The 13,576-nt window shown below is 43.8% G+C and overlaps 1 protein-coding gene across 2 annotated transcripts; it reads left to right on the forward strand.

Annotated features, from left to right (window-relative positions):
* Positions 1–382: 382 nt before the first annotated feature.
* LOC138802147 (gamma-crystallin-3-like) lies at positions 383–13,358 on the forward strand. Of its 2 annotated transcripts, XM_069985311.1 has the most exons (4): positions 383–397; positions 9,464–9,706; positions 9,846–10,103; positions 13,341–13,358. In XM_069985311.1, exons 1-4 carry the CDS (start codon positions 383–385, stop codon positions 13,356–13,358), a joined length of 534 nt encoding a protein of 177 aa, XP_069841412.1. The 2 variants fall into 2 exon arrangements, with proteins under 2 accessions (XP_069841412.1, XP_069841411.1); XM_069985310.1 differs by lacking the exons at positions 383–397; positions 13,341–13,358 and adding an exon at positions 2,162–2,244 and having other exon boundaries at positions 9,846–10,173.
* The last annotated feature ends 218 nt before the right edge of the window (positions 13,359–13,576 follow it).

Genomic DNA, 13,576 nt, shown 5'->3' on the forward strand with positions numbered 1-13,576 from the left:
TCACTTACATGTGATGCTGATCAGCACTTAGCGGCGGTAGGGTGCTTAAAAAAAAATGGAAAAAGGAAAAACCCACTACCTGTAACCCTAAAGCTACTGATAAGTGTATTATATACACTTATCAGCCGCTAGGGGGCCGTAGAATGCAAAAAGCCGAAAAAAAGCTAAAGATAGACGACGGGGAGCTGGAAAAAGACGAAGATAGACGATGTGGAAGAAGATAAAGCCGTGGGACCCCTAAGACATCGCTCCCTACTCCTGGATCAGGTACGGGCACATACCTGCTCTGAACACCTCGGCTACCTAACTTTTTTCACACATATCGCCCTGATCGGCCGTGATCGGGACCGTGGCACCGTGGCCACGATTACTTATAACAGTAATGGCGGTTGGTGCTGTCTCGGACAGCACCAACCGCCATTACTTTCCGGGTCACCGATGACCCGGAAACCTGAAGATCGCTGTTATCGGCTGATCTGAACTGATTAGCCAATAGCAGTGATCATCATCACGGGGGTGTAAATCACCCCCCCCCCGTGGTGACAGGGAGAGATGGCCTGCTTTGTATTATAACAGGCCATCTCCCCCGATCGCAACCCGGCGGTCCGCGGTGCACTCTTAAAAGGCCCGCGTACCGGTGTGTTATGGGTCCATAAGTGACAGGGATCCACGATGTACTGTTACGGCATGGGTCCTTAGGAGGTTAATGTCCTGACTTCCTGATCAGAAATACATGCCTCCTGTGCCAATAAACAGTAATAGTGTATCCTGTGTAATAATCAGTAATAATGCCTTCTGTGCCTATATGCAATAAAAAAAACCTCCTGTGCCTTCTGTGCCCACAATCAATAATAAGCAAAAATATTGCCGAAACACCATCATGTGTTTCTCAAGGTGACCTCCTTTACTCGAGATACCCCTTGGCTCTTCCTGGAGGAAGGTCTAGCTAGCTCACTGGCATTGAGAAACACGTGATGGTGTCTTTGCAGTGTTTTAGTTGATCTCCCTGACAACATCCATCATTTGCTTGAATGCACTTACTAGGCTTTGCTCCCACTAGCCAGAATCCTTCTTTACATTGATGAGATCAATTAGCCCGAAACAGCTGTCTGTGTATGGATACCTTACTGAGGTATTTTGCAGGTCCTGTAATTTTTTGATTGTGGCCTGTTGGAAGGTGGTCTCCTTGACTGGAGATCCCCCTTGGCTTGGTTGTTCCTTCCCAGTAGAAAGTTTGGCTAGCTCACTGACATTCAGAAACACGTGGTGGTGTCTCTGTCTTTCTGCCTATTTGATTTCCTAGGGGGCAATAATCCTAAAATCACTAACCTTGAGAAACACGTGATGGTGTCTCTGCAGTGTTTTGGTTGATCTCCCTGAGGTCAACCATCATTCTCTTGAATGCACTTACTAGACTTTGCTCCCACTAGCCAGAATCCTACTCCACACTGATGAGAGGCAAATACCCCCAAACAGCTGTCTGTGGATGGTATCAGGTTTATTTACTGGGCTTAGTTCTGGTCCTGTATTCATGCATTGAACATAGTTTTGGTACAGTTATGTACCCTTTTTGGACTGGATATAGCATTTATTTACTAGGCTTGGTTCTAGGATCATATTTATTTATTGTTCTTGGCTCTGGAATGCACTGAGATTGTTCTTCATATGGCATGTAAGTAACAAGGATTGTTCTGATATTATATAGTACGTATGTACTGCATATTAGCTTGGTTTTGGGACTGTTTGGATTTACTGTTCCTCTTCCCGCTTGCTCTCACAATCTACCATCTATAAGGCTAAATGTACAAATGCATATACAATATTTTTAAAATAGATTGCTTTTTTCTTTTGCCATCTAATTTCTACTCTCTATGCACATATTATAGTGTGGGTGGGGGCACCATTTCACTTTTTGGTTTAAGCAGCAAATATTCCTTTTTCTTCCAGAAATACCCACCCATGGAATGGACTTTTTCTAGAGATCAGAGATCATTTAGCATAAAGAAAATGGATTCATTGGTTTGCAGTCAACGTTACAAAGGAAAGGTAGAAAAAAAGCTTGGTGACATTGGTGGCATACACAAAAGAAAACAAAAGACCTATACATTTTCTATAGTCCACAGAAAAGGGGCCAGCATACATTGTACTGCAGACATCAGCAGTACCAGCTATATAAAAGGAAGCAGTGCACAGCATGAAACAGTACTGAGCTGCTGCAACACATCTCCAAACAAGATGGTTAAGGTAAGATACACTTAGTTTGCATTACAGCATACCTCCAGTTATAGAAGATGGAAATTAATATTTGGCAGGAGTTGGCAATTATTTTTTTTTCTAAATTATTCTATTAACCCCTTAGGGACCAAGCCTGTTTGGGCCTTAATGACCAGGCTCATTTTTCAAAATCTGACCTGTCTCACTTTATGCGCTTATAGCTCAGTGATGCTTTAACGTATGCTAGCGATTCTGAGATTGTTTTTTCGTAACATATGGTACTTTATGTTAGTGGCAAAATTTGGTCACTGTCTGGTGTGTTTTTTGTGAAAAACATCAAAATATAATGAAAAATTTGAAAATTTTGCACTTTACGAACTTTGAAATTCTTTGCTTCTAAAAAAAAAAAAGGCACATGACAAAAATTAGTTAGTAAGTCACATTATCAATAGGTCCTCTTTATTCTGGCTTCATTTCGTAAACATATTTCACTTTTTTAGGGTGTTACGGGGCTTAGAAATGTATCAGCAAATTATCAAATTTTCATGAAATTTCCAAAACTGATTTTTTTAGGGACCAGTTCTTTTTTTAAGTTGATTTAGGAGGCTTGTATACTGGAAACCCCCATAAGTGACCCCATTTTGGAAACTAGACACTTTAAAGAATTAATCTAGGGGTATAATGAGCATTTTAACCCTACAGGGGCTGGAGGAAAGTATTCACAATTAGGCCGGAAAAAAATGGAAAATAGAAATTTTCCAATAATATATTTGTTAAGATTAAAGTATCTCATTTTCATAATAAACATGAGAGAAAATGCACCCCAAATTATGTAATGCAGGTTCTCCTGAGTAGAACGGTACCCCATATGTGGGCATAAACCACTGTATGGGCACACAGCAGGCCTCAGAAGGAAGGGAGCACCTATTAGCATTTCCAGTTCAGATTTTGCTGAAGAAATTTCTGAGCGCCAGGTGCGTTTGCAGAGCCCCTGTAGTGTCAGCAGAATAGAACCCCCCCAAAAGTCACCCCATTTTGGAAAGTTCACCCATCAAAGAATACATCTTGGGGTGTGGTGACCATTTTGACCCCACAGGTATTAGAGGAAAGTATTCAAAAGAAGACAGTAAAAATGAAAAAATAGAATTTTTCCAATAATATGTTTGTTTAGTTTGAAATTTCTCAATTTCACGAGGAACAGGGGAGAAAACTCACCCCAATATATGTAACGCAGGTACTCCTGAGTAGAACGATACCCCATATGTGGGCATAAACCACTGTGTGGGCACACAGCGGGGCTCAGAAGGGAAGGAGCGCCAATTAGCATTTCCAGTTCAGATTTTGCTGAAGAAATTTCTGAGCGCCAGGTGCGTTTGCAGAGCCCCTGTAGTGTCAGCAGAATAGAACCCCCCCAAAAGTCACCCCATTTTGGAAAGTACACCCATCAAAGAATACATCTTGGGGTGTGGTGACCATTTTGACCCCACAGGTATTAGAGGAAAGTATTCAAAAGAAGACAGTAAAAATGAAAAAATAGAATTTTTCCAATAACATGTTTGTTTAGTTTGAAATTTCTCAATTTCACGAGAAACAGGGGAGAAAATTCACCCCAATATATGTAACGCAGGTACTCCTGAGTAGAATGATACCCCATATGTGGGCATAAACCACTGTGTGGGCACACAGCGGGACACAGAAGGAAGGGAGCGCCAAGCATTTTCAGTGCATGATTTTCCTGAAGAAGTTTCTGAGCGCCAGGTGCGTTTGCAGTGCCCCTGTAATGTCTACAGAATAGAACCCTCCCCCCCAAAATCACCCCATTTTGGAAAGTACACCCCTCAAGGAATTTATCTTGGGGTGTGGTGAGCATTTTGACCCCACAGGTATTGGAGGAAAGCATTCAAAACTAGACTGTAAAAATGAAAAAAATTGAATTTTTTCAATAACATGTTTGTTTAGTTTGAAATTTCTCAATTTCACTAGGAACAAGGGAGAAAAAGCACCCCAAAACTTGTAACGGAGGTTCTCCTGAGTACAATGGTACCCCATATGTGGGCATAAACCACTGTATGGGCACACAGCAGGGCTCAGAAGAGAAGGAGTGTCATTTTAGTTACAGGCAATATGTGGGTGTTTACTGGTTATCTGGGGTGGTAATAGACAATCTCAGGGTGTTTACTGGCTATCTGAGGTGGCAGCAGACAATCTGGTGGGGTAATGGGCAATCTGGGGTGGTTACGAGCAGTCTGTGCCAATCTGGGGTGGTTACGGTCAATCTGGGGTGGTTACGGTCAATCTGGGGTGGTTACGGTCAATCTGGGGTGGTCACAGGCAATCTGGGGTGGTCACAGGCAATCTGGGGTGGTTACGGGCAATCTGGGGTGGTTACTGGCTGTATGGGGTGGTTATGGGCAAACTTGGGGTGTTTACTGGCTATCTAGGGGTGGTTACTGGCTATCTGGGGTGGTGATGGGCAATCTGATGGTGTTCACTGACTATCTGGGGTGGTGACGGGCAATCTGGTGGTGTTCACTGACTATCTGGGGTTGCAACGGGCAATCTGGGGTGGTGACGGAAAATCTGGGGTGGTGACGGGAAATCTGGGGTGGTTGCGAGCAATCTGTGGTGGTTACAGGCAATTTGGGGTAGTTACAGGCAGTCTGTGGCAATCTGGGGTGGTTACGGGCTGTCTGGAATGGTTATGGGCTATGGGGGGGGGATACGGGCAATCTGGGGAGATTACGGGCAATCTGGGGAGATTACGGGCATTCTGGGGTGGTGACAGGCAATCTGGGGTGGTTATGGGCTGTCTGGGATGGTTATGGGCTGTCTGGGATGGTTATGGGCTATCTGGGATGGTTATGGGCTGTCTGGGGTGGATACGGGCAATCTGGGGTGGATACGGACAATCTGGGGAGGTTACAGGCAATCTAGGGTGGTTACAGGCAATCTGGGGTGGTTACGGGCAATCTGGGGTGGTTACGGGTAATCTGGGGTGGTTACGGGTAATCTGGGGTGGTGATGGGTAATCTGGGGTGGTTACAGGTAATCTGGGGTGGTTACAAGTAATCCAGGGTGGTTACGGGTAATCCAGGGCACTTTACTTTGGTGACAGGCGTAAAAAAGTGCCGGCACCATTTGGAACAAGCGATCAGTGGTATATAGTATATACCGCTGATCACTTGTACTAGGACCACACCGGGTGGTCACCGATCATTGCCCCATGCTCTCCGCCACCTCCGGTGGTGGAGAGAATGAAGCTTGGATCATTTTTAGGAATCCATCACTGTGAACAGAGTCTGTTCACAGTGATGACGGCGGCCATCTTGGATCAGATGGCCGCCCTGGGAGGGGAGGGTCAGTGGCCAGGTCACTAGGGTTAATTCTGGGGATGGGGGGACATGTTTTCATCTCCTCTCACTGTGGATTCACGGTGAGAAGAGATGAAAGCGTTCAGCTGCGCTGGCAATGCCCGTTACCGGTAGCCGCCTTTATACTGATAATAACGGCGATCACCGGTGAGGGGACTGGCCGGGACTGACCCCACACTCTCCCCCAACCCCTCAGCTACCTCCGATAGCTGAGAGGAGGGGGCTGCGGGCATTACCGGCGCCGCTGCACTATTCTGCACCATCGCCATAAAGAGCTGATGGCAGCAGAATAGAGCCCATTAGTGATCGCCGTAAAAATCCGTATCGGCGGTCACTAATAACATAATACATGTATTCTCTGGGTCGCTACGGTTACGGCGATACCACATTTGTATAGTTTTTTTTAACTATTACCGCTTTGGCGCAATAGAAACTATCTTCCTAGCCAAAACCCACAAAAACTGTCCCTGCATTGCAAGATCCATAGCGTTCTCATCTTTTGCGCGACAGAGCTGGTTTTGGGCTTATTTTTTGCGGGAAGATCTGTAGTTTCTATTGATACCAAGTTTTATATGTATATGACTTTTTGATCTCTTTTATGACGTATTTTCTAAAGTGGATTGATAAAATACAGCTATTCTAGTACTGTTTTTTTTATTTTTTTTTTACAGCGTGTGTCGTGCGATATAATTATTGATATAGTTTTATAGATTGGGTTGTTACGGACGTAACGATACCAAATATGTATAGGATTTGTGTTTTTGATCACTTTTATGTAATGTTTTATAGTGTATGGGGAATGTAATGCATCTTTATTATTGGGGGGGGGGCTGTGTTGTGTTTGGTGCACACTTTTTTCACTTTTTTTACTTTTACACTAATGTACATTACTGTACACTAGTGTAAAATACTTTGATCACTGATACAATACATTGCAGTACCTGATGTACTGCAATGTATTGTATCATACCTCATGCTGACAGGCAATAGCCACGGCCACCCCTGTCAGCATCAGGCATCTCCATGGTGACCCCGGGGACCTTCATTAGGACCCCGGAATCACCATGGAGACATCGGGACCCCGGACGGCGCCGCGGGACATCGCGATCATGTAAGTGACCCACGGCGCCGTCCGGGATCCACCGGGACCCGTTAGATGCCGCTGTCATGGTTTGACAGCGGCATTTAACGGGTTAAACTGCCCGGAGCGGAGAATCCTCCGCTCCGGGCAGTTACAGGAGGGTGTCAGCTGTCACACTGACCGCTGATCCCCCGTCCTGCAGCCGCCGCCGGGCGGTAATTTATTCCGATGCGCCCGCCGTTAAAAGGCGTACGCATCGGAATAAAGCCCATTAGTGGCCGCCGTGAAAAGGCAGCATGGCGGTCACTAAGGGGTTAAGGTACAAGCCAGACTTTTATCATAATTAATAAATCTACTTAAGTGTGTGTGTACCTGGCAGAATGCAAGGTGGTTTACTACTTAACAGTCAGATTAACGTTTGCATAATCCTCCTGAAAGTTGTAGATAGACATGTTGGCTCATAATAACCCACATCCCTAAATTTTATTTAACCCCTTATGTGTCAGAACTCATTTTAGCTTTAAGAATGATGAAATGGGAAGGGAAAGAGCAATTTGGCAGTTTTTACACATTTAGGCTGGGTTCACACTATGTATATTTGAGGCTGTATTTGGTCCTCATGTCAGGTCCTCATAGCAACCAAAACCAGGAGTGGATTGAAAACACAGAAAGGATCTGTTCACACAATGTTGAAATTGAGTGGATGGCTGCCATATAACAGTAAATAACTTCCATTATTTCAATATAACAGCCGTTGTTTTAAAATAACAGCACATATTTGCCATTAAATGGCAGCCATCCACTCAATTACAACATTATGTGAACATAGCCTTTCTGTGTTTTCAATCCACTCCCTGTTTTGGTTGTTATACAGCCTCAAACATACGTAGTGTGAACCCAGCCTCAGGCTGCGTTCACACTACGTATATTTCAGTCAGTATATGTATATTTCAGTCAGTATTGCAACCAAAACCAGGAGTCGATTAAAAACACAGAAAGGATCTGTTCACACAATGTTGAAATTGAGTGGATGGCCGCCATTTAATGGCAAATATTTGCTGTTATTTTAGAACAACGGCTGTTATATTGAAATAATGGCCGTTATTTACTGTTATATGACAGCCATCCACTCAATGTCAACATTGTGTGAACAGATCCTTTCTGTGTTTTTAATCCACTCCTGGTTTTGGTTGCAATATGAGGACCACAATACTGACTGAAATATACGTAGTGTGAACCCAGCCTTACCCTATTGTTTGGGTCATTTTAATAGAGGCAATACCATATATCTGAGCTCTCTCTCTATCTATTTATTTCTTAGCACTTTTTGTATCACTTATATAATGCTTTGGTATGTCTAGTATGCCAATCATTTTTATTTCCTATCAATATTACACTGGCACACCATGTGCAGTATTAGGCTGTGCCTTCCACACATGCAGTCTAGTACAATCATGAGAGCGTTTGTCAGATTCCGGGCTGCCATGACAGGTGACAGTGGTAGCTCACTCCCTCTGTAACAGTCATTACATGTCACTTTATCTAAAAGGTTAAACTGTTGGGGATGGATTCGCCCCTATGCCTGGCAGAAGCAGCAGAGTCCCAGCATGGATTCTGCTGCTTTACCAAGAAGAGCAGTGACAAAGTGATTTCTCACCCTCTGTCAATTCCTTTACATGATGCGGACTGTGTCGTGTAAAGGGTTAAAGGGCCAGAAATGGACTCCTAACAGTTCCCAGTAGTTGCTGGGATGGTATTTAATAATCCTGCCTTTCTTAAAGGTATAATGCACTCTTACATATTACATCTTTCCAGGACAGATGCTCCCAGGTTAGGCATTCTGTTTAGTATGGTGTTATATACCCTTTACCCTTGTTTTTGTGTGGCCTGTTGAAAAGATTCTGGCTTCTCCATGCTCAGCTGTTCTATTTCCTGTCAAGGTTATAACCTTTGTAGGAACTTAACACGTTTGAGTGTATTTGCCAACAAACATCTCCTCCGGCTCTTAGTTTGACTTGCTTTTTTACAGTCTGTTCCTAAAGACAGCTCCATTTGGGTGCAATTGTGGAGCTGAATTGCTACAAACCTTCATACAAAAAAAAATTACACCAAACGATTATCGTCCGCATTCGGCCAATATCGGCCATTAGGGACGATAGTTGTCTAGTGTAATAGAAGACAACGATCAGCCGACATAAAAATGCTTTTTTCAGCTAATAACCCCAATTACAAAGTTTCATGAAATTGCCTGTACTATTGATTTCTGCATAAAAAAAAACAACAACAGTGACAGTATTACCCATGTATAGAACAGCGCCATTGCAGGGAAGCCAATGCCGTGGTCCTTTGTTTTTAACCATGGCCTAGTTCCTGTGTATGGCGCCGTTCTATTTATGGGTACTGAGCCAGGGTAAACCACTGGAGGCAGGCCGGCCTGCCCGCAGTGGGAGGGAACCCCCGCCCCTCTATGATGTGGCTCCATTGATTCTAATAGAGCCGCGTCATAGAGGGAAGGGGGTTGCCTCCCACTGAGGGTGGGCCAGCCCGCCTCCAGTGCTTCACCCCCGGCCCAGTACTCGTAAATAGAATGGTGCTGTACAAAAAAAGGACTGCTGCACCGGCTTTCCCACCCCAGTGCAATTCTATACATGGGTAGTACTTAAAGCGAATGTACCTGATGGTACATTGACTTTAAGGTTGTTTTTGTTGGATGTTAACACCATTAAGCTGTCATTAGGGGGTTCACATTTATTAAAAAATTTTAATAACCAAATTGTAATATATTCATCTTTTTTAGATTATTTTTTACGAGGACAGAAACTTCCAGGGTCGCTCCTATGAGTGTAACTCTGACTCCTCTGATCTTTCTTCATACTTCAATCGTTGTAACTCCATCCGAGTGGAGAATGGAAACTGGATCCTGTACGAACATCCCAACTACAGAGGACACCAGTACTTCCTTAGGAAAGGAGAATACCCTGACTTCCAGCAATGGATGGGCTACAATGACTCCATCAGATCCTGCCGTTTGACTCCGCAGGTAAATATTGTGTTTTCGCTGGGAACTTCCATTGAAGAACCAATTTAAAGTTTTAATATGTCCTTTGGCTTTACAATCATTGTATGGTATTTCTGAATTATTACACTGTACTGAATAATCTTTTTCTGTCTAAATACAGCATCGTGGACCATTCAGGCTAAGGGTGTATGAGAGAGAAGATTACAAAGGTCAGATGATGGAGTTTACCGAAGACTGTCCTCACGTCTATGAGCAATTCCGTTTCAATGACATTCACTCCTGCCAGGTGCATGATGGATACTGGATATTCTATGAGGAGCCCAACTACAGGGGACGTCAGTATTACCTGAGACCTGGAGAGTACAGAAGATACACTGACTGGGGGGCTTCTAATCCAAGAATTGGCTCCTTTAGACGTGTTCAGTACCTGTATTAGATAAAAAGTTTCTTCTTAAAACACAAATTAAATTATTCATTCAAAATTTAAATTGTGTGTGATTATTTTTTAGAACCAAATAGAACAAAAAATGGTAAATCTGTTACCTAAATGGGGAAACTATGTCCATAAAAAAACACAAAAAATAAGAAAGAAACATGCCCTACTTAAGGTATTAGTTTCTTTATAATGAATGCTTCATTGTGACTGAATTACAGGCAGGATGAAACAGGGGCTGGCTTCTTATTAACCCCTTAGGGACCAAGCCTATTTGGACCTTAATGACCAGGCTCCTTTTTCAAAATCTGACCTGTCTCACTTTATGCGCTTATAGCTCAGAAATGCTTTAACATATGCTAGCGATTCTGAGATAGTTTTTTTGTAACATATGGTACTTTATGTTAGTGGCAAAATTTGGTCACTGTCTTGTGTTTTTTTTTTGTGAAAAACATCAAAATATCATGGAAAATTTGAAAAATTTGCACTGTACGAACTTTGAAATTCTTTGCTTCTAAAAAGTCACATGACAAAAATAAGTCATTAAGTCACATTATCAATATGTCCTCTTTATTCTGGCTTCATTTCGTAAACATATTTCACTTTTTTAGGGTGTTCCAAAACTGATTTTTTTTTAGGGACCAGTTCCCTTAAAGAAATAATCTAGGGGTATAATGAGCATTTTAACCCTACAGGGGCTGGAGGAAAGTATTCATAATTAGTCCGGAAAAAAATGGAAAATAGAAATTTTCCAATAATATATTTGTTAAGATTAAAATATCTCATTTTCATAAGCAACATGAGAAAAAATGCACCCCAAATTTTGTAACGCAGGTTCTCCTGAATTCAACGGTACCCCATATGTGGGCATAAACTACTGTATGGGCACACAGCAGGGCTCAGAATAAATGGAGCGCCAATTAGCATATTATGATCAGATTTTGCTGAAGAAGTTTCTGAGTGCCAGGTGCGTTTGCAGTGCCCCTATAGTGTCAGCAGAATAGAACTTCCCCCCAACAGTCACCCCATTTTGGAAAGTGCACCCCTCAAAGAATACATCTTGGGGTGTGGTGACCATTTTGACCCCACAGATATTAGAGGAAAGTATTCAAAAGAAGACAGTAAAAATGAAAAAATAGAATTTTTCCAATAATATGTTGGTTTAGTTTGAGATTTCTCAATTTCACGAGGAACAGGGGAGAAAACTCACCACAGTATATGTAACGCAGGTTCTCCTGAGTAGAACGGTACCCCATACGTGGGCATAAACAACTGTATGGGCACACAGCGGGGCTCAGAAGGAAGGGAGCGTCAATTAGCATTTTCAGTGCATGATTTTTCTGAAGAAGTTTCTGAGCGCCAGGTGCATTTGCAGTTCCCCCGTAGTGTCCGCAGAATAGAACCCCCCCAAAAGTCACCCCATTTTGGAAAGTACACCCCTCAAAGAATACATTTTGGGGTGTGGTGAGCATTTTGACCCCACAGGTTTTGGAGGAAAGTATTCAAAACTAGACCGTAAAAATGAAAAAAATCGAATTTTTCCATTAACATGTTTGTTTAGTTTGAAATTTCTCAATTTCACTAGGAACAGGGGAGAAAAAGCACCCCAACATTTGTAACGGAGATTCTCCTGAGTACAATGGCACCCCATATGTGGGCATAAACCACTGTATCGGCACACAGCAGGGCTCAGAAGGGAAGGAGTGTCATTTTAGTTACAGGCAATATGTGAGTGTTTACTGTCTATCTGGGGTGGTAATGGAAAATCTCGGGGTGTTTACTGGCTATCTGAGGTTGCGACAGGCAATCTGGTGTGGTTATGGGCAATCTGGGGTGGTTACGAGCAGTCTGTGCCAGTCTGGGTTGGTTACGGGCAATCTGAGGTGGTTACGGGCAATCTGGGGGTGTTTACTGGCTATATGGGGTGGTTACGGGAAATCTGGGGGTGTTTACTGGCTATCTAGGATGGTGAAGGGGAATCTGGTGGTGTTCACTGGCTATCTGGGGTGGTGACGGGCAATCTGAGGTGGCGACAGGCAATCTGGGGTGGCGACGGGCAATCTGGGGAGGTGACGGGCAATCTTGGGAGGTTGCGAGCAATCTGGGGTGGTGACAGGCAATTTGGGGTAGCTACGGGCAGTCTGTGGCAATCTGTGGTGGTTACGGGCAATCTGTGGTGGTTATGGGCTGTCTGCGATGGTTATGGGCTGTCTGGGATGGTTACGAGCTGTCTGGGATGGTTACGGGCAATCTGGGGGGGTTACGGGCAATCTGGGGTGTTATGGGCAATCTGGGTGGTTACGGGCAATCTGGGGAGGTGACGGGCAATCTGGGGAGGTGACGGGCAATCTGGGGAGGTGATGGGCAATCTGAGGTGGTTACAGGTAATCTGGGGTGGTTACGGGTAATCTGGGGTGGTTATGGGTAATCTGGGGTGGTTACAGGTAATATGGGGCACTTGACTTTGGTGACAGGGGTAAAAAAGTGCCGGCACCATTTGGAACAAGCGATCAGTGGTATATAGTATATACCGCTAATCACTTGTACTGGGACCACACCTGGTGGTCCCCGATCATTGCCTCATGCTCTCTGCCACCTCTGGTGGTGGAGAGAATGGAGCTTTGATCATTTTTAGAAATGCTATCACTGAGAACAGAGTCTGTTTACAGTGATGGCAGCAGCCATCTTGGATCAGATGGCCGCCCAGGGAGGGGAGGGTCAGTGACCACTAGGGTTAATTCTGGGGACAGGGGGGGGACATGTTTTCATCTCCTCTCACTATGGATTCACGGTGAGAAGAGATGAAAGCGTTCAGCTGCCCTGGCAATGTCCGTTACCGGTGGCCGCCGTTATACTGGTAATAACGGTGATCGCCGGTGAGGAGACTGGCCGGGACTGAACCCACATTCTGCCCCAACCCCTCAGCGACCTCTGGTAGCTCTAGCCTCGGGCCTTACCAGCGCCAGCAGAATAGAGCTCATAAGTGATCGCCGTAAAAATCCGTATTGGCGGTCACTCATAACATTATACATGTCTTCTCTGGGTCATTACGGTTACGGCGATACCACATTTGTTTAGGTTGTTTTAACTATTACCACTTTGGCGCAATAGAAACCATCTTCCTAGCAAAAACCCACAAAAACTGTCACCGCATTGCAAGATCCATAGCGTTCTTATCTTTTGCGCGACAGAGCTGGTTTGGGGCTTAATTTTTGCGGGAAGATCTCTAGTTTCCACTGATACCAAGTTTTATATGTATATGAATTTTTCATCTCTTTTATGACGTATTTTCTAAAGTCGATTGATAAAATACAGCTATTCTGGTACAGTTTTTTTTTAAATATTTTTTTACAGCGTGTGTCGTGCGGTATAATTATAGATATAGTTTTATAGATTGGGTTGTTACGGACGTAACGATACCAAATATGTAAAGAATTTGTGTTTTTGATCACTTTTAT

The sequence above is a fragment of the Dendropsophus ebraccatus genome, chromosome 9 (assembly GCF_027789765.1).
Source record: "Dendropsophus ebraccatus isolate aDenEbr1 chromosome 9, aDenEbr1.pat, whole genome shotgun sequence".
In the NCBI taxonomy this organism is placed as follows: domain Eukaryota; kingdom Metazoa; phylum Chordata; class Amphibia; order Anura; family Hylidae; genus Dendropsophus; species Dendropsophus ebraccatus.